Raw genomic sequence first — 27,910 nt, 5'->3', positions numbered from 1 at the left:
GCAGTCTTCACTTGGCTGAAGGCAGAAATGCAATGAGGAAGCCAGCTACTGGGAGTTCCCGGGGTCTTTTAAAAATCTCACAGCAACACATCTTGCCTCTGCTGCATAAGGACAGGGAAGACGCTCAGCTCTGGCTTCCCTTAGAGATAAAAGACACTGTAAGTAGGAAAAAAATTTTTTCTTTTCTTCTGCTGCCTACAGAGATCCTATCTCCTCCTCTGTGTTTAAGTTTTGAATGGCTAGAGAGCCCCTCTAGCCATAAGCACTGCTCTTTACTTTTTGTACTTTTGTAAAAAAAAAAAAAGCAAACCTGCTCTGCTGTTCCATTTTCTGCTGCTTTTCTGATGATGAAACATTTTTTTCTTTGCATTGTGGATCAGTGAGACTCTTCCTGCCTGTGAGATGGAGTGAAGTTTAAAATAATTTTTGCAGTAGGGTTGTTTTCTTGTTCTTGTCCTTGAAATGAGGGTTGAGCTAGCCCCAGCCTGCTCTGTTACAAGGTGAGAACCAGATTCCTTTGGCCTCCACTTTTTGAGGGGAAGCATTATCAATTTAAATATGCTTTCAGGGAGAAGGGTGGGTGATAAAGCTACCGTTACTTTTGAAAGTTTAAAGAATTTTGTGGATCATCCTTCATTTCTTCATTTTCAGGAAAGCTAAACAGATTTATTTTTTTCACTTGTGGATCAGAGTAGTTTAGCACAAAGAAAGCAGTCTACCTTTTGTGGGCTAGTAGCTTCTTATTACTCTATACCCTGCTTTTTCCACTATCTAGCAGCAAAAGAAAAAAATTACTTAGAAAGACATACTTTAAAATCTCAGCCCTGATGCCAGAATCACATTTTAGTGCTTCTTTAATGTCTTCAGGAAGTCACCAGTAGTATCAGATTTCTAATGTCTTTCAGAGAGTAGAATTTGGGATTTCAGATCAGTCTTCATGTGAAAATGGGTTCATTTCATGTTTATTAGAGCAAAACCAGACAACCAAACTTCCATTTGTTGGCAGTCTCCCTTTTCCTTTCCAAGTGTTTGGTTTTTCAGGGTGGATGCCCATTTCAGCACATTTTAATGCCCCTTTGAGGAAAGCTTGGATTAATATTTTCAATTGTGGATGCATTTGTTCTGTTTCAGCAACACTGGACCCTTGTTCTGCCATTTTCATTGGAGAGGCTCCAGGAGGCTTAAGAGATGAAACATTGGAGTCACTTTGGATTTTCTTTGGCTATTTTAGGGGCTTTTGTGAGAGTGAGAGATCTTGACCCATTCTAAAACACAATTTCACAGGTGTCTGTCTCAAAACCTTTTCTACTTTGTCTAAACACAAAGTTTCTCTAATTCACACATGTTCTTAAGATTTGCTCGGCTGTATTCCCTTTGGTCTGCCTTGATCCTTTTCTGCAGAAAATTTCTCTGACATCAAAGCCTCTTCCCTTCCTTCTGCTGAAAAGTTGTTGAGAGCTGTAGAAGACCATCCACCCAACTTCAGGCCACACTCAACAAGTAAAGAATACCCAAGCGAAAGGACTTCAGAACACTAGAAGACAGTATGATTCCTGGGCCAGAGAAAAGAGAGAAGTAGTTTCTGGAGAGTAAAACCATAATCAGTAAACTCCCCACAGTGATCTTTGTTGAGTGATAAGAACTGAATCAAGCCAAAGGGAATGATGTCAGGAGATTAATCATTTTAGCAGCTCCTACCAGCATTGCATTCCTTATACACTGTGGGAATGTGTATCTGGGAACTGGGACTCTTGAATCCTGTTTCAGTAGAACAGCAGACAGACTTCACATTGACATGCAGCTGCCAGGATGCTTTATGTCCTTTTGCTTCTTGAGGAGGAGCACAGCATGAAGCCTTCTTAAAATTCTAATGCAGAGCCTCTTGGGCAGAGCCTGAGCCTACCACATGGTTCCTGGTCTCAGAAGAAGAGTCCTGAAGCAGGCTGTCCACATAAAACCCAGACCAGAATATTATTAGAATATTCTCTAATAATAATATAATATCAGTTCAGTTCAGTTCAGTTGCTCAGTCGTGTCCAACTCTTTGCAACCCCGTGAATTGCAGCACGCCAGGCCTCCCTGTCCATCACCAACTCCCAGAGTTCACTCAAACTCATGTTGGACTCATGTACCTAGAGCAGAGCCTAATGTATAACAGGTACTTGATAAATGGAAGGTCTTATGACTCATGTCTCTGCCCTTGTCAATAATTAGCAACTTGACTTATCTTCCAAGGAAAAGAGTAGCACAGTAGAAAATGTTCTAAGCTTGACTCAACTGATTCAAGTGTCTGTTTGGGAAATCTCTTTCCTGCTGTCAGTTTCCTTATCTGTAGAACCAGAGTGAATGGACAGAATCAGTATTTTCACACATGGCTGTACATCACAATTGCCTGGAAACTTATTGAAAGTATGTCTCCCAAACTCCATCCCTGGAAGTTTAGATTCAGTGGGCCGAGGACAGGCTTTGGCATTTACATTTTGTAAAATTCCACGAGAAAATGGATGAACAAATGTGGTATATTTACAGTGGAATACTAATCAGCTATTGAAAAAAAGAACAAACTACTCAAACATATAAAAAAATGAATGAAGCCTCAAAGACATTATATTGAGCAAAAGAAGTCAGATACAAAAGCTGAATCATCATTCAGTATGATTCCATTTGCGTGCTCAGTCATTCAATCATGTCCTACTCTTTTGTGACCCTGTGGACTGTAGCCCACCAGGCTCCTCAGTCTGTGGAATTCTCTAGGCAAGAATATCAGTGTGGGTTGCCATTTCCTATTCCAGGTGATTTTCCCAACCCAGGGATCAAACCTCCATCTTCTGCTTGGCAGGTATATTCTTTACCACTGAGCCACCTAGGACCCCCTGTGATTCCATTTATGTGAGTATAAAAACCAGCAAAATCAATCTATGGTGGTAGGAGTCAGAATAGACATTACCCCTGATGGGTGAAAATGGATATTGCCTGGAAAGAGGCACAGTGGAACTTTTAGGAATGGAAGAAATATTCTATGCCTTGATTTGAGTGGTGGTTACACAAGTATATAAAGTTAGAATTCATCAACCTTGATACATAAAATTGGTGCATTTTATTGTATAGAAATAATAATATCTTAACAAAGTACTGTTAGCAAAGGAGCAAAATGTTCTCCTGACAACCCTAATGCACAGCCAGGTTTAAGTTTCTTGGACAAGATGATTCCTAAGATCTCCTCCAGTGCTAAAGCTCTGTGGTTCTTATAACCTCATTTCAGGTCCCGTTAGTACTCTTGCCTGGAAAATTCCATGGACTGAAGAGCCTGGTAGGCTATAGTCCATGGGGTCACAAAGAGACAGGGACATGACTGAGTGACTTCACTTTTCACTTAGTCATTTTTATCCACAAATTAGATTATTTCTTTTACCTTTCTTTTTAAATTTTTTATTTATTTTACTTTTGGCAGTGCTAGCTCTTGGTTGCTGTGCACGGGCTTTCTCTGGTTGTGGTGCACAGCTTCTTATTGTAGCGGCTTCTTTTGTTGTGGCACACAGGTTTAGTTGTTCCGCGGCACGTGGGATCATGCCAGACCAGGGATTGAACCAGTGTCCCCTGCTTTGGCAGGTGGATTCTTTACCACCGGACAGCCAGGAAATCCCTCTTTCACCTTTCTTGATTAAATGCAAGATCAAAGATACTAAGAAAAGCCATAGTGTGTTAGCGTTAGTCTCTCAGTCACGTCTGACTCTTTGTGACCCTATATTCTGTAGCCTGCCAGGCTCCTCTGTCTATGGGATTCTCCAGGCAAGAATACTGGAGTGGGTAGCCATTCCCTTCTCCAGGGGGTCTTCCCAACCCAGGGGTTGAATCCAGGTTTCCTGCATTGCAGGCAGATTCTTTACTGTCTGCGCCACCAGGGGAGCCCTAAGAAAAGCCATAGTCCTGAATATATCTTAGCACTCAGATAAGGGATGCTGCTGCAGTTTAAGAGTTGTCTAAGCCCCAGTACGACAGAACAAAGGCCAAGGGAAAAAATATGAAACCACCATCTGACTGAAATCTGCTATAATATGAAATCTGACATCTCTCCAGTCTTGTTGGCCCAAAGGGACCAACAAATCTGAGGATTTTCTGTTGCTGGTTTTCTTTTCTCTTCATTCATTTACCAAATATTTATTGAGTGGCTTGCTTTGTGCCAAGTACTGCTGGGTAGTGGGAGCAACAAAACGAATATGATAGCAAGGTCCCTGCCCTCAGGAAGTTTAAATTCTACAAGAAAAGGAAAGCCCATACAAAATAAATATTTATTATTAACAATTATTAATTGTTACATTGTGGGTAAGTGCTATGAAAGAAATAGGATGATGAGACAGATAAATACCAAGGAAGGACGCTTTTTAGATAGAGTGGTCAAAGGAGGGCCACCATTTGTACAAACAATATTTATACAGAGATCCAAAGATTGCCAATGATCCAGCCAGGTGAAGAACTAAAAGAATCAATTTCAAGACCAGGGAATGAACATTAGGGCCAAAGTAGAAGAAGTACAATATGTCTAAAACCTAGTAATTGAGTGGGAGAGTCTATCAGATGAGGGCAGAGTGAGTAACAACAGGGCCTTATAAGAATTTGTGGTTTTATTTAAAGAGCAGTGGGAAACTATTAAAGTCTTTAAGCAGGAGATGATATGTGATTTTAATTCCCCCTCTCCCTACCCCTCAAAAAAAAATCTCTATATTATTTTGGAAATGGATGAAACAGGACAAGAATGAAGACAGGATGTTAATTACAGTTGTCCAGGCAATAGTCCCAGAGGTTCAGAATCTGCTGAATTGCTAATTAAAGCTACTCTAGCTTTAGTAACTCGGTTAACCAAAGACAGAGAACAAGAGCAAACAACTTCAGAAGTTAGTGAATTCCTCTTGCTCAGTTGGCCTTGTCTTTCTAATATTTTGCCCACATGTCTAGATGAGGCTGATTTAAAGGATCCCTCAGAAGGTGGGGCTCAGTCCCTAAAGTACCTTTCTTCAAACTCACTCACAAGAAGCAATCTTGAGAAGTGAGCCAAAATTTGTGACCAAGGCTCTCCAGGTGCTTTTCATAACTTTCTTTTTCTCTTTTAGGGTCTCACGCTCACCCTCAGCAGAATCTACCCTCCTAACAGTGCCCCAAAACTCTCTCGAACCCTTCTTTCTTTGCTTCTTCTTTCCTTTCTTCAGAGGTCTGCCCTTGGATAGGAAAGTAGAAAACTAACCCAGTAGTACTAATTGCTACCAACTTAACCATGACCGAGAGCATTTGCACTTGATCCTTATAGCCCATAAGACATGCTATGGAACCTGACTAGTTAAGGGAAGATATTTTGAGGAAGAATGTGGCTTAAATTCTGTTTTGTGAATTATCCCTCTCTGTTTTCACACGGAATTCAGACTAGCTGACAGAGGTTGTTTGAAGGAAAACATTAACTGGAGACACCATTGATTGTGGACCCTGAGGCCTGGATCAGCAGGTAGAGGGATTCAGAGCAACATAGGGTGGGACTGGCTTTCCATAGAAATCTTAAGAGAGGGCAGTCCAGGCAGTCCCCAAGTAGAGGGCGCCATCTTACTTGGCTGAAGGCAAGAACCCAGAAAGAGGCCAGTGCAACGGGCCTGGAGGAGGCAAGACTTAAACAGGCTTCCGAAGGGAAGTATAGGATTTGCAGAGGAGATGATGAATGGCCATGACATTCTAAACAGGTGAATGGGAGAATTCCCTGGCAATTCAGTGGTTAGGAATCTGTGCTGTCACTCCCGAGGGCTTGGGTTCAATCCCTGGTCGGGAAACTAAAAATCCCTCAAGCCATGTGGTGTAGCCAAAAATGAAAGAAATAGCATAAAATAAACAAGGGGAATGAAGCCCTTGTTTTCACATTAGAAGGTACAAGTCCACAACTCTGCCCATAACTTGCTCCCTATTTTTCACCCAAGGTTGTAGAGAGAAAAGCTGGAGGTCAAGCATAAACCCATATCTAACAATGACTGATTCTCACTGATGCTGATGGTGCTAACTTTTCCTTCTCTCCCAACCTGGGCAAGTTGGAGTCCTCTTAGGGATAGGCAACACTAAGTCACAACCCTGGTCTTGTGAGTTGGATGAGCCATGGTTTATTCTTTTTAAAGAGAAACAGCCCATTCAGAGAGAAACAAAATCAACATCTCGGCTTGGCTATAAATAATTGCCCCACTCTTTAGAAAGTCTAAGACCTAAGAGCTCTGAATCTAATCAGTGTCTCAAAGGGCTGTGATCTACCATATACAGAGAGAGACCAGACCACAGTACAATTTATCTCTTCCTTTTTTTTTCAGTATTGTGAGAATATTTTTAAACATGGAGAATTTCATGTAACCTCCACCCAGAGTCATCCATATTTATTACTATATTTGCTTCAAGTCTTTTTATTTAAAACAAATTACAGAGGGAACTCCCTGGAGGTCTAGTGTTTAGGACTCCATCCTTCCAAAAAAAATTACAGAAAAAGTTAGAGTTTCACTTACCCTCTTGTTCCAATCCCCATAATTTTTATATTTCTTCAACTTTTCCTCCCTACTTCACTTTCTCTTCTGTACTTTCCTTTTCTGACTATTTTGCGTGTGCTGCATGCTAAGTCACTTCAGTCGAGTCTGACTCTTTTCAACCCTATGGACTGCAGTCTGCCAGGTTTGTCTGTCCATGGGATTCTCCAGGCAAGAATACTGGAGTGGGTTGCCACGTCTTCTTCCAGGGGATCTTCCCAACCCAGGGATCAAACCCAAGTCTGCTGAGTCTCCTGCATTGGCAGGTGGGTTCTTTAGCACTAGTGCCACCTGGAAAGCCCCACCTGTTTAATTTTCTTCTCATTAATTCTTTTTTTTTTTCTTTTTCACCATGCCACACAGCTTGTGGGATTTTAGTTCCCCAACCAGGGATTGAACCCCTGCATTCATCAGTGATAGCACAGAGTCCTAGCCACTGGACCACCAGGGAATTTCCCTCTTCTCATTAATTCTAAAACCTAGTGAGTTTAATATTTTATACACTCTTCTAAATATGTTTTTCAAAATAGAAGACCAATTTAAAAGGAAACTTCTTTAAGGATCTTGATTACTTTTCGGGTGTATATCTGGTCCTTATTTGAAACAGGTTTCCATTCCAAGATAAAAGTTATGATTATTAAATTATATGGTGCTTTTTCTTGTGTAACTTTTAAATTGCCTTTAGAATGTCTAGAATTCTAAAGATATTTTAAGCAACTTGCAGCAGTAGAATGAATTTATGGCCTCTCAGAATTACAATTTTGAGTAAAAACACTTAACATGCTATCTTAATTCTGGTTGTGTCAACTTCAGTTCAGTTGCTCAGTTGTGTCTGACTCTTTGCAACCCCATGGACTGCTGCACTCCAGGCCTCGAACTCATGTCCATTAAATCAGTGATGCCATCGAACCATCTCATCCTCTGTCGTCCCCTTCTCCTGCCTTCAACCTTTCCTAGCATCAGGGTCTTTTCCAATGAGTCAGTTCTTCGCATCAGGTGGCCAAAGTATTGGAGTTTCTGCTTCAGCATCAGTCCTTCCAATGTGTCAGCTTAAAATGAAAATTATTTTTTAATTATAAATTCTCCTGATTTAGGCCCTATATTACTATCCTTACTAGACTTGGCTATAAATCATTGTCTGCTTTCTGAAATCAGATTTATTTTCAGAGGGCAAATTCTTACCATCAAAAGGAATATTCAACAGAGTGTATTGCAGCCTCTCTGAAGGGGATGCTGCTCATATGGAATCACAGCAGGTTATGTTACTGAACTCAGGTCTGGTTGCTTGTTGCTCAAAAATTATTTGAGAGGCAAGTGTTGGTAGAAATAGAAAATGTTGCTTTTAATCAGAAAGCCAGCTTTCTAGGGAGAAAGTGGACTCATGTCCCCAAAAACCAACTCTGAAGATTCTGCTAGGCCATGGAAGTTTTTTAAGGGAAAAGGGGACGTAATCTGTTAATCATTGAGATAGGGGACCACACTTATTGCCATATTCCTTGTGTGCAGGCTTGTTGACTACTTGTAATCTTTCTTTAGATAATATCTTGTTCATATAATTTGTTTGTGAGATTACTGAAGGGAAGACTAGGGAAGAGATCTGGTCATCTGTTAATTACTTATTCTTCATTTCTAGTGTTTTGATCTACAGAAAGAACCAACATATTAGGCAAGATATTATGTGATCAAAAGATGTGAAAAGTGTGCTTGGGCAGGAGATGAGTAGAGCATGGTGGTGTTGGTGCCTGGCTTAAGGTTAGTTACAGTATAGGTTTGCTAAAGTGACAAGACAAAAGGGGCCTCCTCCATAGATGCTTACAGTTAGAGTTAGAAGAGACCTTGACCATCTAATTCAAATCCTTTTTTGTACAGGTGAAGAAAAAGTGCCCATAGAGAGAAAGTAACTTTCTAGAAGTCCCACAGTGAATTCCTGGCAGGGCTGGGCCTAGAACCTAGGTCCATTTTGGCCTCTGCTCCATTAAGATGTCTCATGCCTGGAGCACAGTCAGCTGCAGGGAATGTCTAGAAGCAATCTTATCCTTGTATAACCTATTGCTGAAACTATTGAGTGTAATTTAATGTTTCCCCTAATCCACAAACTTTATTTTTTTCTCAGAAACTTCTTTATAGCCACCATGTCACACTATTAGTATCAGCTTTCTCATTCTTATAACCAGAAATGGTTTCATGAGTATTCATGTGAGCAGTTGCTTAGGGCCTCATGCTTGCTTAGTTTAAGGTGTTCCTTGAAATTCTTAACTTTTTAGCAAGTGGTTCCACATTTGCATTTTGCACAGAACTCCACAAATTAGGCAGCATGCTGGTAACTTACACCTCATGAGATAGAAATGAGAAAGAAAATGGTCTCCCCATTTTGTTAGGAGATTGTAATGAAACGCCTAGAACTATCCCTTGGAAGAGGATCAGAAACTTGGCACCTGTACTCCTGACTCAGATCACTGACTACTTCCCACAACCCCAGGCCACCAACCTAGTTTGGATGTGCAGGACCTAATGATCTTCTCACTACGTGATTTGGCTTCTTAAGAAAAGCTGTAAGCAACCTAAATGTCCATCAGCAGAGGAATGGATAAAGTAGATGCAGGACATATATACAATGGAATACTACTCAGCCCTTAAAAAGGAACAAAATTGGGTCATTTGTAGAGACATGGATAAACCTAGAGACTGTCATACAGGGTGAAGTAAGTCAAAAGGAGAAAACCAAACATCACATATTAATGCATATATGTGGAATCTAGAAAAATGGTATAGATGATCTTATTTGCAAAACAGAAATAGAGGCACAGACATGGAGAACAAACACATGTACAACAAGGGGAGGAAGGGGGAGTAGGATGAATTGGGAGATTGGGATTGATATATATGATATATATATGATTGATTGATATATATGATGTATATATGATTGATATATATGATATATATTTTGACTATGTATAAAATAGATAACTAATGAGAACCTACTGTATAACAGAGAACCCTACTGAGTGCTCTGTGATGACCTGAGTAGGAAGGAAATCAAAAAAAAAGGGGATATATGTATATGGAGGGCTGCTTCCATTTGCTGTACAGTAGAAACCATTTATGTTGGTGAGAAAGCAATTTCAGTTTTGAACCATGAATTTTAAATCGTTATAACTAGGCTCAAACACATCTTTATTAATCAAAATCAGGATGATTACAAGTAACAGTTTTGTCAATGAGAAAGTTTATTCTTGTACCATAAAAAATCTAACTTTTGGGGTTCGACAAACTCTTAGAAAGCATTTTCTGCTTCCTGCTGGTTGTAGAAGCCTTTTCCCTGCAAAAAGTTGTCCAGATACTTGAGGAAGTGATAGTCAGCTGGCAAGAGGTCAGGTGAATATGGCTGATGAAGCAAAACTTGTAACCCAATGTATTCAATGTTTGTTTGTTTTTTATTTTTAAAATATTTTTTTTTAATTGAAGGATAATTGCTTTACAGAATTGTGTTGGTTTCTACCAAATGTTAACATGAATCAGCCATAGGTATACATATGTTCCCTCCTTTTTGAACCTCCCTCCCACCTTCCTCCCCATCCCACCCCTCTAGGTTGTTACAGAGACCTGGATTGAGTTTCCTTAAAAAAGCTAGGGATAAAACCACCATATGACCCTGCAATCCCACTACTAGGCCTAAACCTGGAAGAAGCCAAAATTCATTCAACTTTTGAAGCATTGGTTGTGCAATGTGTGGTGGGGCGTTGTGGTGGAGAAGTGGGCCCTTTCTGTACCATGCTGGCTGCAGGCATTGCAGTTTTCCATACGTCTCATCGATTTGCTGAGTATGTTTCTCAGATGTAATGACTTTGCTGGGATTCAGAAAGCTGTAGTGGATCGGACAGGCAGCAGATCTCCAAACAGTGGGCATGACCTTTTTTGGTGCAAGCTTGGCTTTGGGAAGCGCTTTGGAGCTTCTCCTCAGTCCAACCACTGAACTGGTCATTGCCAGTTGTCATGTCAAATCCATTTTTTGTCACACGTCACAACCCAATCAATAAATGGTTCATTATTGTTGCATAAAATAAGAGAAGATGACACTTCAAAATGATGATTTTTAAAATTTTCAGTCAGTTCATGAGGCACCCACTTATCGCACTTTTTCACATTTCCAATTTGCTTCAAATTCTGAATGACCGTAGAACAGTTGATGTTGAGTTCTTTGGCAACTTCTCCTGTAGTAAGAGGATCAGCTTCAATGATGGCTCTCACTTGTCGTTGTCAACTTCTGATGGCCAGCCACTGCACTCCTCATCTTCAAGGCTCTTGTCTCCTTTGCAAAACTTCCTGAACCACCACTGCACTGTACGTTCGCCAACCGTTCCTGTGCCAGAAGCACTGTTGATGTTGCAAGTTGGCTCTGCTGCTTCATGCACCATTTTGAACTCGAATAAGAACATTGCTTGAACTTACTTTCTATCTAGACATCATTTCCCTAGTCTAAAATAAAAATAAACAGCAAGTAATAAGTCATTAGCCAAAACAAAGCAAGAAATGTACATTAAAGTGATATGTAACATAATCACATTTATTTAAGAATGTATTCCAATATTAAAACAGCACAGTTCAACAATGCAAAACTGTAGTTACTTTGCACCAACCTAAATAACACAACATTGTAAAGCAACTGTACTCTAATAAGGATTTTTTTTTAAAGCTCTAGCCAAATAATTGATTAAAATAAGATGGAAATCTCAGTAATTGGCTTTGGCAGTGCACATTTGGCTACCAGTGGCCTGATGGCTATAAAAGGAAGCCTCCCTCTAGGGCAGGAAATTCAAGGAGACTGCCAAAGGGAAAGGACAGCAGAGGCTGTTTGCGAAATAGAACCATGAGAAAGAGGGAAGAACTGGCAAGAACAGCACAGAATGTCTGAGCACTCCAGGAGCTACAGCCCCAAATTGGAAGGAGGCTGAGGAAAGCAGAGGCCAACAATAATCCATGAAATCACCCAAGACCCTGAGCAGTTTAACCACACTCTTTTTTCTGCCTACCTGAGGCATTTATTTCACTTGTACCTCAACTCTAGCACTTCTCTCCTCCTTTTTTTGTTAGTTATTTGTTTGTTTGCCATCTAAAGTCAGGGACTTGTTTTTCTAGGGACCCTTTATTCATCTTTTTTGGCTTCACCATGCAAGCTTTCAGGATCCTAGTTCCCTTTACCAGGGATCGAACCCAGGCCTATGGCAGTGAAAGCACTGAGTCTTAACCACTGAACTGACAGGGAATTCCCATATTCATTTATATTGACCATATAGTAAATTGACTCAACTGAGAGAAACATTTATTGAGGGCTTATTTTGTGCTGAGCTTAGGCATTAGGGCCAGGGGTAGTAGGGAGGCAATGGGCATGGAGATGAGTAAGGCAAAGGCTCTGCCCTTAATGAGTCTTCAGCCTAGAAGAGACAGAAAAATAAACAAATTATTACAATACAGTGTGTCTAGGGAGGAGACACTAAACTTCCCTGGAGAGAGGTGACAGGGATTCACGTCAAGTCCCATGGCATTCAAAAAGTATTTGTTGCTTGATTGGCTGTTCTTCTTGTTAACTAAGTAGGTAAAGCATATTGTCACTCTCCTGCTACCCCAGAAATTTTCATCATTAATAAGCCTGGGTGAACATTAAGGAATGGGTCAGTAGCCCCATTGGGACCTCCCATGCTCAGCCCAGCCAGGCATATCACCAACCACCCAGGTGGATGACATGTGTAAGGCAGCGGGATCCTTCTGCAGCTGCTGAACATCTGGTGTGAGGAATCTAGGTAACTATGAACAAGAGATATTACTCCTCTGGTCCAGACCCTCAGTATTTGGTACAGCTAGTTTGGCTGAGAAACTAAACCACAACAAAAATTAAGTGTTGCTTCTCCCAGCTTTTGGCACATCAGAAACTGTGGCTATGAGCCAGAAGAGTAACAGGCTTTGAGAGCGTTCCAGGGCAGAGCAAGAGCCCCAGGTAATAGGAAGATATGCCATGAGAAAGCCCCACATTTTACTGACAGCAGCAGTAGGTACTGAGAGCAAATTGCATGCTGAATTTAAGGTACAAAAGGGGAGGAGGGTCTTGAAAATTCCCCAGGCTCACTATCACACAACAAATATAATTTCTGTCCAGCTTATTAAAATCCTTTGGTGGTGTGTCAAACAGCTTCTAATATTTTATTTCTATCCTCCTTTATTGTTTCTTCTTGTTGTTGTTGTTCAGTCATTCAATTGTGTTCAATTCTTTGCAACCATGGGCTGCAGCACTGCAAGCTTCCCTGTCCTTCACCATCTCCCAAAGTTTGCTCAAATTCATGTCCATTGAGTTGATGATGCCATCCAACCATCTCATCCTCTGTCACCCCCTTCTCCTTTTGCCTTCAGTCTTTCCCAACATCAGGGTCTTTTCCAGTGAATCAGTTCTTTGCATCAGGTGGCCAAATTATTGAAGCTTCAGCATCAGTCCTTCCAATGAATATTCAGGATTGATTTCATTTAGGATTAACTGGTTTGATCTCCTTGCTGTCCACAGGACTCTCAACAGCCTTCTCCAACACCGCAGTGTGAAAGCATCAAAGTGTTTCTATTACAAAGTGATAACATGCTTGTAAAAAAATTCAAATACATCCAGTGTGGATACCCCAGGAGGTCACTCTCCCCAGACTCTAAGTGGTGTATGGGAGTGCAGGGCTCTGTCCCGTGATGTGCAATCCCTTTCCACAATGTTGGAGGTGAAGCTGGCCATTGCATCTGCACCTGCATATTCCTATAGCTTCTCAGAGTCCTATGGACAATGACTGAGAAGACAAACCATGCAGGAAGCATCTTAAAAAAAAAAAATCCTGGCTCCCCTCCCAGGTGCCACCAGCACAGCCCAGAGCAGGCTGTCAGGACTTCAGCTGATAAACACCTAGCTAGGTCAGCAGCTAATATTGTTTGCAGTCTTCAAGAAGATTCTGCTGCCTTCACCTCTTCTTCATTTCTCATCTTTCACTGTACCTCTGTCCCAATAGGTGGTTAGCCATCCCCCATCACTGGGACATTACAATTCTTTCCTTTCCTTTGGGGACCAAGGCCTTGACCTAAAGGATGAAGGTGTCAGCTTATCCCCAGTATCATAGCTAAGGGGATGTCTGTGGCATACACTCAGTGCCCACTGAATACTGCTACACCATCTCTCTACCTTACAGAGGTGCTCTGGACACTGCTGTCTCCCGTAGCCCCTCAATCAACCCTTACACATTAGTACTCAAGTGCGTGCACACACACATGCGCAAACACAGATCAACACTCCTGAGGTGTATAAACCACTCACATTTAGCCATGACTTTTCATGCCCTCTTTTTCAGGCTTTAATCAGATTCAGTCACACTAATACATTTATAAATGCCTCAGCTCTTAAGGGTACACAAAATCCTTCTTTACAAAATCCTTCTTTGTGCGACTACTTCACCTCCCCAAAGTTCAGGAAGCGGGAATCAGAAATTATGGATTATAGAATGTTAAAATAGGTCTTTCCATGCTTTCATCCATTAAACAAATCTGTATTCAAGTCGTACTCTGTGCCTTGTAATGTGTACCGGGTTGTATAGTTCTCTCCTCTCATTTCACAGATGAGACAGCAGAGGCCCAGGTGAGCTGAGGGTGCACACAGTCTCTTAAATGGCAGGTATATCCGTGAAACCTCACTCCCCTTTCTGGATTCTTTATATCCACATACTGAAGACACACTCATCTTAAGTCCTAAGCAGTAACTTAAAGCAGATGATGAGTTTAAGAGGAAGAATTGCCATCAGTGATACCACCGATCAGAGAACATTCTTCACTACTACGGAGTGGGAGGACAGATTACTCTTAAAAAAGCAATTACACAGGTCACTGCTGGAGAAGGAAATGGCAACCCACTCCAGTGTTCTTGCCTGGAGAATCCCAGGGATGGCGGAGCCTGGTGGGCTGCCATCTCTGGGGTCGCACAGGGTCGGACACGACTGAAACGACTTAGCAGCAGCAGCTGCTGCTGTCAGCATTATGATCCTGTATTAGCAGATGAAGTGTGTGTCCCTGCTGAGGAGTAATAGCACCAAGGCTTTGTATAGGTTCCCAACCCATTACCTGAAATGGCAAAGTCCCCCAACTCTGAAAACTGTTTTTTTTTTCCCTTTGCTGACTCATTTGGCAACAAAATCTGTCCTGAACTGATGCAAATCAATTCTCAATCTTTGTTTATTCTTTGTATATCCACACCTTTCTGCTTCAGAAGCATCAATATGTTTGTAATGGGTGCTTCTAGACCCCATATATGTGGTTTAATATGGTATACAGAAGATACTGTTTTTCTAAAATCCACAAAATCCTGAATTAAAAAAAAAAAAAGAAAATCTGACCCCAAGGATCATAATACATCTAGGTATTGTGGATGTATATTATATTTAGAATATACAGTCTCTTACAGGATTGGCTTAAGAAATATTGGTTCTTACCCTCTCCCAATACACAAATAAGATTAATTTCACTGAGGCTTCACCCTTCCCAGGCTCAGTCTAGTTTTATAGATTCCATAGCTATAAAAGAAACTGTATTTTCTGTTTATTCCTTAAGAGTTGCTTATACAACAAAGGAAACTTTAAAAAATTGAGCCTTGGAATTCACTGTAACCTAAATTAGTCTAGAGATGGTACCTGGTGACTAGTCCTTCCTGCCTGTTTGCAGTGGCTAGTATATTAGAACTGCTGGTTGCTGTGCTGGTGATAATTCCTGCATTATCAGGTGTTCAGAGGAAGTGATGCACATTGGGTCTCAGTTAATCTCCCCAAACTCCAGTCACTTCTTTTCTAACTCACATTTCCCAACTCTCCTTTCACTTCAGTGCAGAAATTCTCAGTATTATTTTTCAAATATTTATTTTGTTTATTTGTCTGTGTCAGGTCTTAGTTGCAGCACATGGGATCTTTGCGTCATGCGAGATTTTTCATGCTTGCTTAACAGCCCCTTGTGAGTCTCACATTCTAGATAGGGTTAGCAAACTTTTTCTGTGAAAGGCTAGATACTAAATGTTCTATGCTTTATGGACCACACAGGGTCTCTAGTTGTTGTTTGGCCACTCCTCAAAACTTGCAGGATCTTAGTTCCCCAACCAGGGACTTAACCCTGGCCTTCAGCAGTGAAATCACAGAGTCCTAACCACTGGACTATCACGGAATTCCCTGTTGTTTTTTCTTTTTTAATAGAACACTTTACAAGTGTCAAAACCATTCTTAGCTTGAAGACCACACAAATGCTACACAAAATATGGAAAGACCAAATGAATACTGCAGTCACTAGAGGCCACAGATTCAGCTTCAGTGATAAGTAAATAAATGCTTGTGTAACAAGCTAAGTACCATGCTTAGGTCAGAAGTGGTCAGGCATAAGAAATGGTAAAGGGGGAGCTTTGTATTGGGACCAGGAGGTAGCTAAGCTTGGCTAAGGTATATACTTCCTATTAGAAAAGATAAAACTGGGAAGGAATGTGGAAGGTAGCTTGGGAGGGCTCTGGTCCTTTTCTGAGGCTATGTAGTATGTTATTTCATTTGGTAATCAGGGTGACCCCTCTAGAGGAATGAAATTGCCTGGAATCCAGCAGCCACCTCTTAATTGGTTTTCCTTCTCTCAGTCTTGTCCCCTCCATCTTTACACCCCAGTCCAAGGAATCTTTCTACAATGCAAATCTGATTAAGTCTCTCCTCCTATTCAAAACTCTTCATTCATTTTCCATTGTCTTGAAGATACTGTCCAAATTCTTCACCATGGTTTAAAAGTCCTGTCATGATCTGGCCCCTGCCTCCACCTTCTGTTATATTTATATTTATTTATTTACTGATCTTTTCTAGTTCCTTAAATGCACCATCCTCTCTTGCCTTTAGATTTTCATGCTTGTACACGACTCTCAGTGTCTGCAACACTGCCCTCACCACCTTCACTCTCTTCTCCAGCATGGATAAATCCAAATCAGCCCTCTGTTCTCAGCTTCAATGCAGCTGGCTCTGAGAACTTCCCCAAGTCTATGCACTAGCTGAGGTTTCCTGTGGCAAAAGCTTTATTAGAATAACTTATTTAACTTGTCAGCCATCCCTGATAGAATCTAAGCTCTGTAAGGACAGGCATCATTTTGTATCTTGATCACTATTGTAACCCAAAAATCTAGCATAGCACTGGTTTATAGTAGGTACTTAACTAATAATTGTCACTATGAAAGCATTTGGGGTCATTGGCGGTGGGGGGGGGGGGGGTCTGAAGAGCTCTGGTACCACAGTCCTTTATGTTTCAGTGCAGAAAGAATTCAGGAAGAGGAAAAGTGATAGATTAAGAAATCATTTATTTGAATAGGAAGTTTGTGAGGCTTACAAGCCAGGGAGTGACAGGGTGCCATACCCCAAGAATTTAGTGGGTTGCAGTTTTATAATCAAAGTAAAAGTAGAGAGGGGGAGAAGAAATGTCTTTTTCTTGAATAGACGTCATCCTTCCATCATCAGCTCCTCCTCTAGGTTGAATAAGAGAATTTTCTTGTTCTACATGGTCAAGCTAGGTCCACAAATTATTTTTTCTTATGTATGCAGAGAGTATGTCCTAGGGAATCATTAACTTATGAGCTCACTGGACAAGATGTCTCATGCCACCATTGTTTCACTGTTTGTGGGCATGTCTCATACTTCTGTTGTATGGTTTTGTTGCTAAGCAAGACTGCTTGGTTTTGTGGTTAAGCAAACCTGATTTTTTTAATCTGAGTAATTGATTTTTTTAATCTGAGTAATACAAGGGTCTCCCATATTTTTTCTACTTACAATCCCCTAGTGGGATTAACTATTTAATGACCTGTTTTGTCCCTTTGTGAAAGTTGCTCAGTCGTGTCTGACTCTTTGTGACCCCATGGACTATATATACAGTGCTTGGGATTCTCCAAGTCAGAATACCGGAGTAGGTAGACATTCCCTTTTCCAGGAGATCTTCCCAATCCAGGGATCAAACCCAGGTCTCCTGCATTGCAGGTGGATTCTTTACCAGCTGAGCCACCAGGGGACCCCAAGAATACTGGAGTGGGTGGACTATCCCTTCTCTAGTGGATATTCCCAACCCAGGAATCAAACTGGGGTCTCCTGCATTGTAGGCAGATTCTTTATCAGCTGAGCTACCAGGGAAGCCTTTTGTCCCTTTATCTGTCCCTATCAACGAGATGAATGAATATGTATGTATGAATGAATGAATGAATGGAAATGGGACTTTATTTAATAGGGAAGCTTAATCTGGTTATATGTTCTAGAGTCAAGGCCAATGAGGAGGCTCTTATGGAAGACCAAGTGGGAGGAACTAGACCACTAGGGACAGAAGGAATGGAAAGGGAGGGAGAAATGGTTGTGAGAAATGGGAGGAATGAAGATCACTAGAACTCAAATGACTGATTGATTGGATGTGGGGAACAAGAGAGAAGGAAACTGCTTTCCAAGTTAAGAGCCCAGCAGCAGCATCAGAGAGAAGGGAGTCCTACGAGGAAGAGACGGCCCAGGAGTTGAGAGGGAAGGAATGGAGGAAATCGTTCAAATATAGTTTTCCTCAGTCCTAACCAATTAGCCATCCCAGGCAACGCTGACGGCTCTAGTTAGACTGAACTGGGCTAGAAGAACCTTTTGGTTGGCCAAGAATTTAGAATTCAAGTGGCATCTAAAACAGGCAGAAAAAAAAAATACAACAGGCAGAGAGGCAAACTGGAATAGGTGGGTATGACAGCAGAGCTATGGCAGCTGGAAGGCAACTGTGAGGTTCTTGAAACAAAGAACCAAGTCTAACTGATGAGATGAGCCACACGAACACTTAAAAGAACAGTGAAGTACTAAGCGATATGGTATTAAGTTTAAGACCTGGAAGAGTTCAGAAAAAGGAGAGAACTATTGGGGCTTACCTAACACTGAGAGAGAAATGTGCCAACACTGGCATTGAGCTGGGCCCTGAAGGAAGGATAAAATGTGATTGAGGGAGCTCAGAGTGGATAATGTTGTTGAAGCCAGAGCAAAGGCCTCCTGATGGAGGAGTAGTGTAACTGGTTCCACTGAGAAGAAGGGATGGGCTGGAGTGAAGAGGAAGTGGAAAATATGAGATTATTTAAAGAGAGCATAAAGTAAAATTTGGTAAGAGATCAGATGTAAAGATCAGGGAAGAAAGAGTCAAAAATTAAAACCAACATTCTTGACTGTGGAGGGTGGTGATTGGGCAAAGATAGGAGGCACAGTGAAGCCAGATCATGCTCGCAGTTAACTTATGCAATGTCAACCACATGTACTTAGTGAGTGGGTGAGAGAGGGAGAGAATCAATTTAAATATGCAGGTGAGGCGAGGTGAGGACTTCCCTTCTGGCACAGTGGAGAAGAATCCACCTGCCAATGCAGGGGACATGGGTTTGATCCCTGGTCCAGGAAGATTCTACATGCCATGGAGTCACTAAGCCCGTGCACCGCCACCACTGAGCCCACATGCCTAGAGCATGTGTTCTGCAACAAGAGAAGCCATTGCAACGAGAAGCCTGCACACCACATGGAAGAATAGCCCCTGCTCACGAAATTAGAGAAAGCCTGTGTGCGGCAACGAAAACCCAGCACAGCCAAAATAAATGCATTTTAAAAATAAATAAATATGCAGGCGATTCTGATCAATCTCCTCTCCAGAGAGCCCCTGCTGTGTGATAAGGAGACAGCCACTCCAGAATTGGGAGCTGCGGATATGCTTTTCCCTCAGCTGGTCTCAGTTCCTGTACACCTCTCATAGTATGAACATTTCTCTATGCTGATGGTGATCCTGGTGTTCAAAGAAAAGATTTTTTTCATACAATATGATCCCTAGAGGCAAGCCAATTACTTATTCCAGTGTGAAAGTAAAAAAAAATTCCATCATTTGCCAGCTGGAGAAACTGTACTCTGCGATTTTTGCCTTAGAGTCTAACGTTACACCTGAAAATGTAACAACAGGACTATTTGCAAGGGAAAATATCCTTTAGAATGTCCTGAGTTGAGAGTAACAGAAAACTCCACTCATACTAGTTTAAGACAATAAAGGGGGGACTTCCTGGTGGTCCAGTGGTTGAGAGTCCCCTTCCAATGCAAGGGTGTGAGTTTGAGCTAAGATCTTACATGCTCCCAGCCCAAAACCAAAACATAAAACAGAAGCAATATTTTTACAAATAAAGGCTTTAAAAATGGTTCACACACAAAAAATCTTAAGAAAATAAAGGGAATATATTGGCTCGAGTGCATGCTAAGTCACTTCAGTTGTGTCTAACTATTTGAAACCCTATGGACTGGAGCCCTCCAGGCTCCTCTTTCCATGGGATTCTCCAGGCAAGAATACTGGGGTGGGTTGCCATGCCCTCCTTCAGGGGATCTTCCCAACCCAAGTCTCCTACATCTCCTACATTGGCAGGCAGATTCTTCACCTCTAGCGCCACCTAACTAATAAGTCCAGATATGACAGCAAGAACATGCACAGGGTGGGTGAGGAGTGGGGATCCCACATTCGGAGACGATAAGATGATGCTGAAACTGTGAGCCCCGATTGAGACAGACAGACATTTGTGGGAAGAAATCCACTCTGGGATCTGTCTTCTTCATCAAAACCCAGCTAGCAATAAATCAATAAATCTAGCTAGCCTATGTGAACAGGTCCATCCTATCCTTCTGACACAAAACATACCTGCATTCATTTCCTCTGGATGTCAGAATATAGCATATGCAATGACATACACATTTGTCCAAAGGAGCCATTTATCCATGCACCTTCTCTTGAGTCTTAACTCATGAGCTTTATTCTCAATACTTTAGTAAGACCTCTGCCACTGTGAAGCATTACTGGGGACCTATCAACAATTCTGCTTAGGCCTTGGATCTCCTGGAGCTACCGACATAAAATGTAAGAAAAACAGCACCCCACCCTCTGGAAGGCAGAGACAATTGCAATGCATTCTTTTTCTCTTTGCAATCTCCCTCCCTTCCTTGTCTTTCTTCCTCTCCCATCTCTCCCTTCCTCTCTTTTTCCTTCATGAGTTCTCCTTCCATGTCCTAAGCCTTGCTGGTCCTCCAGCTCCACTGGGACACTGGGCTGTGGGATGGGGGTCAGAGCACCAGCCCAAGGAAACAAAGAAAGCAGGAGGGCACATGCATTTGCCAGACCCCTGGCCTACCTGACTGCCTTCTCTGTCGCTCTCAAGCCTCCTGGGATGGATGTCAGCCGCCTCTTCCTGGCTACCTTGCTGGTCTGCCTGTGCTTCCTCAGTGCCTACAGCCACCTGGCACCTGAGGAAAAGCCCAGAGATGAAAGGAACCTGAAGAACAATTCTTCCATGAACCTGTTGGATTTCCCTTCTGTCTCTATCGTGGGTAAGTAGCCTGGCCTGGGGCCCAGCCTCTGGGCTCTGGCCCATGAGAAGGGGCTGCAGGGGGTCAAACACTCTCCAAGCCGATATCAGGATCCATTGCTATCAGTCAGAGCTCCTTTGTGCTCATTCCTCAGAACAATTCTGGAGGAATCAAGTGTCCCTTAACTTGTTTGGTTAAGAAAGCTCTGCCTCTCACCAATCTAGTATGCAGCTTAGCATGATAGAGGCTCTGAGAAACCATAAAGTCAAGACACTTGGTGAATTTGGTTTAACTTCGTGTTTCTGAAACTTACTAAATCACATAACTCCTATCAATGGTAAAATTTTTAGAAAATGCTGCAGAATATAACCAAGTCTGGGACAAACTAGTTCTTTCATGCCAGGGTTGAGAATTGAAAATGACTGCTCAGAGGAAAATATCAGGGGTATTAGAGCCTAGCATTGGAGAATTTCCGGTTCAAATTCATCTGACAATAATTATAACATATATGCTTATTTTCTGATAGGTACTCTGAAGTGAATACTATTTTTATTCCTATTTTATTTCACAGCTAAGTAAATTAAAAGTTAGAAAAGTTAAGTAACTAACATACAGTTTGTGATTGGCAGAGATGGTCCATGGGTCGCAAAGAGTAAGACATGACTGAGCGACTGAACTGAACTGACTGAACTGAATACACACCCAGGTTCTGGGTTAGGTTCTGTTTAACTCCAGAATCTAAGCTCAGAACTAATATTCCTTACTGACTTGCCTCTCACTTCAAAAAGAGGATATTCTAGAAATATGGGAAGGCCTGGAGCACATTAACATTGATCTGTGTCAGATTTTCCACTATATAAACATACCTCATTTATCCTCACAACTCTTCAAGGTAAGTATAACAGTACCTACTTGCATATGAGAAAACTGAGTCAAAAGGAGATTAAGTAGGTTGTTCAAGACCACAAAGCTGTTATGTGGCAGAGTCAGGATTCAAATCAGGTCTGCCTGGCTCCAAAGCTCTGAGAAATAGGAAATAGGAATACCGGAAACACAAGACCATCCTTGTAGAGACACTGAGTCCATTTTCCAGGGCCTTCTTGGATTTTCCCTTTCACTTTCCTTCAGAGGACTCTTTGCTGTCAGTCTCTGGCTCCAGGTCTGCGGCCAGGCTGCAGAAGCTGCTGGCCTAAGTCCCAAGATATGATCTATCCAACCAAACCTTCATCCTCTCCCCCACCCTGGGGCTTCCTAGAGCGCTCTCTGCTCCTCCCTCTTCACTGCAGTTAAGGACCCTCAGAAAATGGCTTTGTTCCTTCTGTCTCTCTTTGAAGCACTGAACAAGAAATCCAAAAAGATCAGCAGAAATGAAGCGGAAAAGAAGAAAAGAGCTTCCAAGGTAGGCCTGGGAGTTCACATTGTCGGGATGGGGCTGGACTTAAAGGGGGAGGACATCCAAGCTCTGGCCAGAAACTAAATGAAAGGTTTTCAGGGTTGCATGCCCAGAGAAACAGAAAGCTACCAAAACCTTCCTGACCTCGAGCCCTGAAGCAGACCGCCAAGGGCTGAGGTCCAGGATGCTGAGTAAAATTGCTTACCTAAACTAAACTGGAGAAGGAAATGGCAACCCACTCCAGTGTTCTTGCCTGGAGAATCCCAGGGACGGAGGAGCCTGGTGGGCTACCGTCTATGGGGTTGCACAGAGTCGGACATGACTGAAGCGACTTAGCAGCAGCAGCAAACTAAACTAGCTTGAACCCTGCCTAAAATAACTAGCTCAAACTTTCTAAACTAGCTCGAACCCTGCCTGAAATTTCACTGTCATTCATTCTTTTGGATGAATGCGATGTTTCCCAAAGCTCAGTCATTTCAGAACCATTTCTACAACTTTTACCACATCTGAGTTCCACTTATTTAATATTTGTTTAAAACTTAAAAACAAAAATACTATGTAACAGGACTTCCCTGGTGGCTGTGTGGTAAAGAATCCTCCTGCCAATGCAGAAGACATGGGTTGGATCCTTGGGTCGGAGAGACCACCACATGCCTCAGAGCAACTAGGCCTGTGCGCCTCAACTATTGAACCTATGCTCTAGAGCCGGGGAGCTGCAACTAACTACTGAAGCCTGTGCACCCTAGAGCCCATGCAAGGCAACAAGAGAAGCCACTGCAGTGAGAGGCCCAAACACTGCGACTAGAGAGTAGCCCCCACTAACCACAACTAGAGAAAAGCCCTCGAAGCAACAAGGGCTCTGAACAGCCAAAACCAAAAATAAATTAAAAAAAAACAACTATATAATCATGATAGAAAACCAGTATCACTTGACATATATAGGAAGTAACCATGAAAATAAGTAAAACGAAAATAAAACCTTGTTAGCAAATTCTAGCTGGTTGGTGTTGCTTGCCACAAGTTCTAAATCTGAGACTTGCTCTCCGCATTAACAAAGAAGGACTAGAAAGTGTTAGGGAAACACTAAGGATATATTGACATCAAACTGAGCCTTTCCATTTGAAAGAGACTGAAAAAAGAATCCTCTCTCACTGTGCGATTCAGTGTCATTTAATATTCATGTACTGCCTAAAATTATACCACCATGATACAGGTTCGAGAAATACTAGATTAAGGCACTGTTGAAATGCACAGTGTTCCTATTTTAGTGTGTCTCATTTGATCAGATCATTGCAAACAGAGCCAGGAATATTGTACAAGCATTGGAAGGCATGACCTGGCACTGTGATCACAATAAAGTTCCCTGTTCTCGTTGAGCCTTCGTAAAGTGAACAAGCAGGTCAGATGACTGACAGAACTGTAAAATCTATTTACATGCTAGATTCTGGGAATATAGTAGTGAACAAGAGAGATATATAACTGCTCTCGTGGAGTTTACACTCTTCTGGGAGAAACAGAACAGCACGTTAACCAGTGCTGTTCAGATAATGATAAACACTGTGAAGGAATGAAAGCATGGCAGTGAGACAGAAGAAAGGGAAAAGTGGTCAGGGAAGTTCTCTAGGAGGAGGCAGCACTTAAAAGACTGAGAAACTCTGTAATCTTGAGCCGCAGTGTTCAATGGAAATGCAACGTGAGACACATATAAATTAAAATTCCAGTAGCCAGATTTTTAAGAGAAAAAAACAGGTGCAATTAATATTAATATTTTATTTAACCCAGTAGATCCCAAATATTATCATTTTAATATGTAACCAACATAAAAAGTTATTAATATTTTACTTTTTTGCGCTAAGTCTTTTACTTTTACACTCGCAATTCCAATGCCCAGTTTTTAACACTAGTGAAATATAGTCCTAACAAAACAATGTTCAGTTCAGTTGCTCAGTTGTGTCCGACTCTTTGCAACTCCATGAAGTGCAGCACTCCAGGCCTCCTTGTCCATCACCAACTCCCGGAGTTCACCCAAACTCATGTCCATCAAGTCGGTGATGCCATCCAGCCATCTCATCCTCTGTCGTCCCCTTCTCCTCCTGCCCCCAATCCCTCCCAGCATCAGAGTCTTTTCCAATGAGTCAACTCTTCGCGTGAGGTGGCCAAAGTACTGGAGTTTTTCAGCTTTAGCATCAGTCCTTCCAAAGAACACCCAGGACTGATCTCCTTTAGGATGGACTGGTTGGATCTCCTTGCAGTCCCAGGGACTCTCAAGAGTCTTCTCCAACACCACAGTTCAAAAGCATCAATTCTTCAGCACTCAGCTTTCTTCACAGTCCAACTCTCACACCCATACATGACCACAGGAAAAACCATAGGCTTGACTAGACGGACCTTTCTTGGCAAAGTAATGTCTCTGCTTTTGGATATGCTATCTAGATTGGTCATAACTTTCCTTCCAAGGAGTAAGCGTCTTTTAATTTCATGGCTGCAATCACCATCTGCAGTGATTTTGGAGCCCCCAAAAATAAAGTCTGACACTGTTTCCCCATCTATTTGCCATGAAGTGATGGGACCAGATGCCATGATCTTTGTTTTCTGAATGTTGAGCTTTAAGCCAACTTTTTCACTCTCCTCTTTCACTTTCATCAAGAGGCTTTTTAGTTCTTCACTTTCTGCCGTAAGGGTGGTGTCATCTGCAATGATGTACTCTGCATATAAGTTAAATAATCAGGGTGACAATATACAGCCTTGACGTAGTTGTCTTTAATGGGAAACATTTTACTTCATCTTTAAATTTTAATTAAAATTAAATAAAAATTGAAAACTCGGTTCTTCAGTTGCACTAGACACATTTCAAGTACTCAGCAGCCACAGATGGTGGGTGGCTGCCTGCACTGGAGTGCATAGCAAAGAATGTCCCCAGGAAAGGAAGCCCCAAAACAAAGCGCCTGCAACAAGAACTCATTTGCTGTGTTCGGTGCTCAGAGGGCGGGCGGGTGAAGCAATGTGTTTAAGACCAGTAGAGTGGTAGGCGGGCCAAACCACAGAGGGCGTCAGGGATCCCAGTAAGGGGAAGGAGGATATGCTTAGTCCCTTGTGCGCTGGAGACTGGACAGTAAGGGGGCAAGGGCAGCAGACAGCGGCCAAGCCCAGGGTTTCAGCGGTAGTGAAGAAGTGGCTAGACTCCGAACCTACCGTGAAGGCAGAACCAACAGGGATTGCGGATACACTGGAAGGGGAAGACAACAGAGACGGAAGTTAAAAACCGTGCAGCTGAGTGGGATCCCGTAGGGAGAGAAGAGGCCAGGCCCGAGCCAGTTAAGTGTTGATGGCGGAGCAGGCGAGGACCAGCTAGGGTGCTCTGTGGACATGAGTCGAGCGGGCGGTGGACAGCAGGTGGGGACATCTAGTCCGAGGAGTTCCCAGGCGGGGGTGAGGACGAGTGGGGCGGACGTGGATGGCTCGGGCAGCCTCGGCGTTTCCCCACAGAGAAAGGCTCCGATGAAGAACGTGGCACGGACCCGGCCCCCGCCGCCTACCCCCTGCGTGGCCACCCGCGACAGCTGCAAGCCACCAGCGCCCGCCTGCTGCGACCCGTGCGCCTTCTGCCAGTGCCGCTTCTTCCGCAGCGCCTGCTCCAGCCGCGTGCTCAACCCCACCTGCTGAGCGCGCCTCAGGGTGGCGGGGCGGGGCTCCCGGGACCCTGGGGCCTTTCTGCCGCGGGAGAGCTCTGGTCGGAGGGGCTTCCGAGAACGGAGTGGGCGCGGCTATTGACGTTGGGGCGGGGCTTCAGGAAGTCTCAGCTAGGGTTGGGCTAAAATCCAAATACATGTAGTCTTCTCGAAAATGTGTGGTTGTTTCTTTAAGAAACCCGAACCATTCTTTTCCCTTCGCCTAGTCCCCTGCACCACACAAGTTCCTCGAGCTGCGCAACTGCTGTCTCCCGGGCCTGGGGAAACGCGGTTGCTTAGCCCTGAGGCTGCACTCCTGGTAAGCGCTTTTCTGGATCTGGCCGCCAGAGACAGTGCTGCCCCCTACCTTTAACCCTAGGGACACCCGAAGTGAAGTCGCTCAGTCGTGTCCGACTCTTTGTGACCCCATGGACAGTAGCCTACCAGGCTCCGCCATCCATGGGATTTTTCAGGCAAGAATACTGGAGTGGGCTGCCATTTCCTTCTCCAGGGGATCTTCCCAACCCAGGAATCGAACCCGGTTCTCCTGCATCGCAGACAGACGCTTTACCGTCTGACCCAGGACACCCGAAGCTGCCTCCAAAATCACGGAGGGAGAAAGCAACCGTTAAGGAACTGCTGGGCCTCCCAGGCGGCGCTGTGGTGAAGAGCTCCCCTGCCAATGCAGGAGGCACAAGAGACGTCGATTTGATGATCCCTGGTAAGGAAGATGATTCCCTGGAGTAGGAGTAGGAAATGGCAACCCGCTCCAGTATTCTTGTCTGGTATATAAAGGGGCCTGGCAGGCGACAGTCCATGGGGGTCACAAAGAGTCGGACGCAACTGAGCACACATTCAGTCTTTCACCCTACGCCCCTTCTAAGGATCTCCCCTCACCTCCACAAAAACAAAATGACTACAACTCCATACCCAGTCTCACTGCGCTGTCTGCCCTAAGGGGTCTGGGTCTGTGAATACAAGCTGGGGTGGCTGATTGTGACTGGACATTGCTGTGGGTCCAGCCGCCAGAAGGCTCTGGCCTGAGGATCCTACAGCCTTAGGAGGCTCCACCAAAAAGGTTAGCCTCAGAAACAAAGGAGTGGGGGAGATAGAAGGCAGTCTACTAGAGATTTCTGGGGGCCTCAGAGAATCAAAGGATAAGCCATGTGACAAGCCTCAGAAAGGATAGGACCCTGAAGGACATGAAAGGAGCCAGGTCAAAGAAACCAATGGACAGTGTTTTCAGGGCAAGTTACCTCCAGACACTTCAGTTCTTGCTTGGGACCATTCATAATTCAAGTTCCCAAGAAAGAGAAAATATGTTTCTCCCACTCCCAGGCTAAAAGAACTCCAACCAGTGGTTCCAGCCATTTTTAATTCTGAAAACCTGGACTTTTCCTCACTCCTTACCCTAGCTCTGTCAACTAGGAAGGGGGCAGTGAGCCTGGCATGGTAACTAGGCAGCAATTTTTGTCCTGGGTTATCAGGGGCCTGTCTCCTCAAGTGTCCCAAACTGTCACCACAGCCCCATCCTTAGAGATTCTGAGTCTATGGAAAACTGAGATGAAGCATCTTATCTTTGAAAGGACCCTGGGAGGTGCTGTTTTGGGGAGAGAAGCACTAAAGGTGTAAACAGGGTCTGTGAAAAAGGACCAGCCAGGGTGGGGGCAGTCACATGAAAACTCCCAGCACTTTGAAAGGCAAGGGCTCTCAGTGATAGCACCTACTTGCCCTGCTTGGCCGAGGGCATCCCTGCCAGTAGAAAAGATAGACAAGCTGAGGTTTCACCTGCCAGTGTCCCCCAGAACTAGAGCTCTTCCCAAAGGAATTACCATAAACAAGAAAGAAGAAACTGCAAACAGTAGTGGTACAAGAAGATAATTTAAAAAAAAATAATAACAAGGCCTGTTGTAC

At 43.1% G+C, this 27,910-nt stretch overlaps 1 protein-coding gene and 1 non-coding gene across 3 annotated transcripts; both read left to right on the top strand.

The window, feature by feature from the left end:
• Positions 1-9: 9 nt before the first annotated feature.
• On the top strand, positions 10-26,172 carry LOC121818481 (agouti-signaling protein-like). Of its 2 annotated transcripts, none has more exons than XM_042242615.2 (4): positions 10-158; positions 20,788-20,956; positions 22,270-22,334; positions 25,815-26,172. In XM_042242615.2, exons 1-4 carry the CDS (start codon positions 33-35, stop codon positions 25,989-25,991), a joined length of 537 nt encoding a protein of 178 aa, XP_042098549.2. In that variant the 5' UTR covers positions 10-32; the 3' UTR covers positions 25,992-26,172. The 2 variants fall into 2 exon arrangements, with proteins under 2 accessions (XP_042098549.2, XP_042098550.1); XM_042242616.2 differs by lacking the exon at positions 10-158 and adding an exon at positions 20,433-20,489.
• Positions 13,188-13,387, top strand: LOC121818482 (small nucleolar RNA SNORA73 family). Its single transcript, XR_006058484.1, has one exon. It is a non-coding gene; the product is annotated as a small nucleolar RNA SNORA73 family (small nucleolar RNA).
• Positions 26,173-27,910: the final 1,738 nt, after the last annotated feature.

Source organism: Ovis aries, unplaced genomic scaffold, assembly GCF_016772045.2.
Source record: "Ovis aries strain OAR_USU_Benz2616 breed Rambouillet unplaced genomic scaffold, ARS-UI_Ramb_v3.0 scaffold_195, whole genome shotgun sequence".
Taxonomy (NCBI): Eukaryota; Metazoa; Chordata; class Mammalia; order Artiodactyla; family Bovidae; genus Ovis; species Ovis aries.
This window is presented reverse-complemented; position numbering and strand designations above follow the sequence as displayed.

Coding starts and splice junctions, on each gene's coding strand:
- LOC121818481 (XM_042242615.2), top strand. CDS start 33: ATGAGGAAGCCAGCTACTGGGAGTTCCCGGGGTCTTTTAAAAATCTCA. Junction 159..20,787: donor CCTTAGAGATAAAAGACACT/GTAAGTAGGAAA, acceptor GTCGCTCTCAAG/CCTCCTGGGATGGATGTCAG. Junction 20,957..22,269: donor CCCTTCTGTCTCTATCGTGG/GTAAGTAGCCTG, acceptor CTCTCTTTGAAG/CACTGAACAAGAAATCCAAA.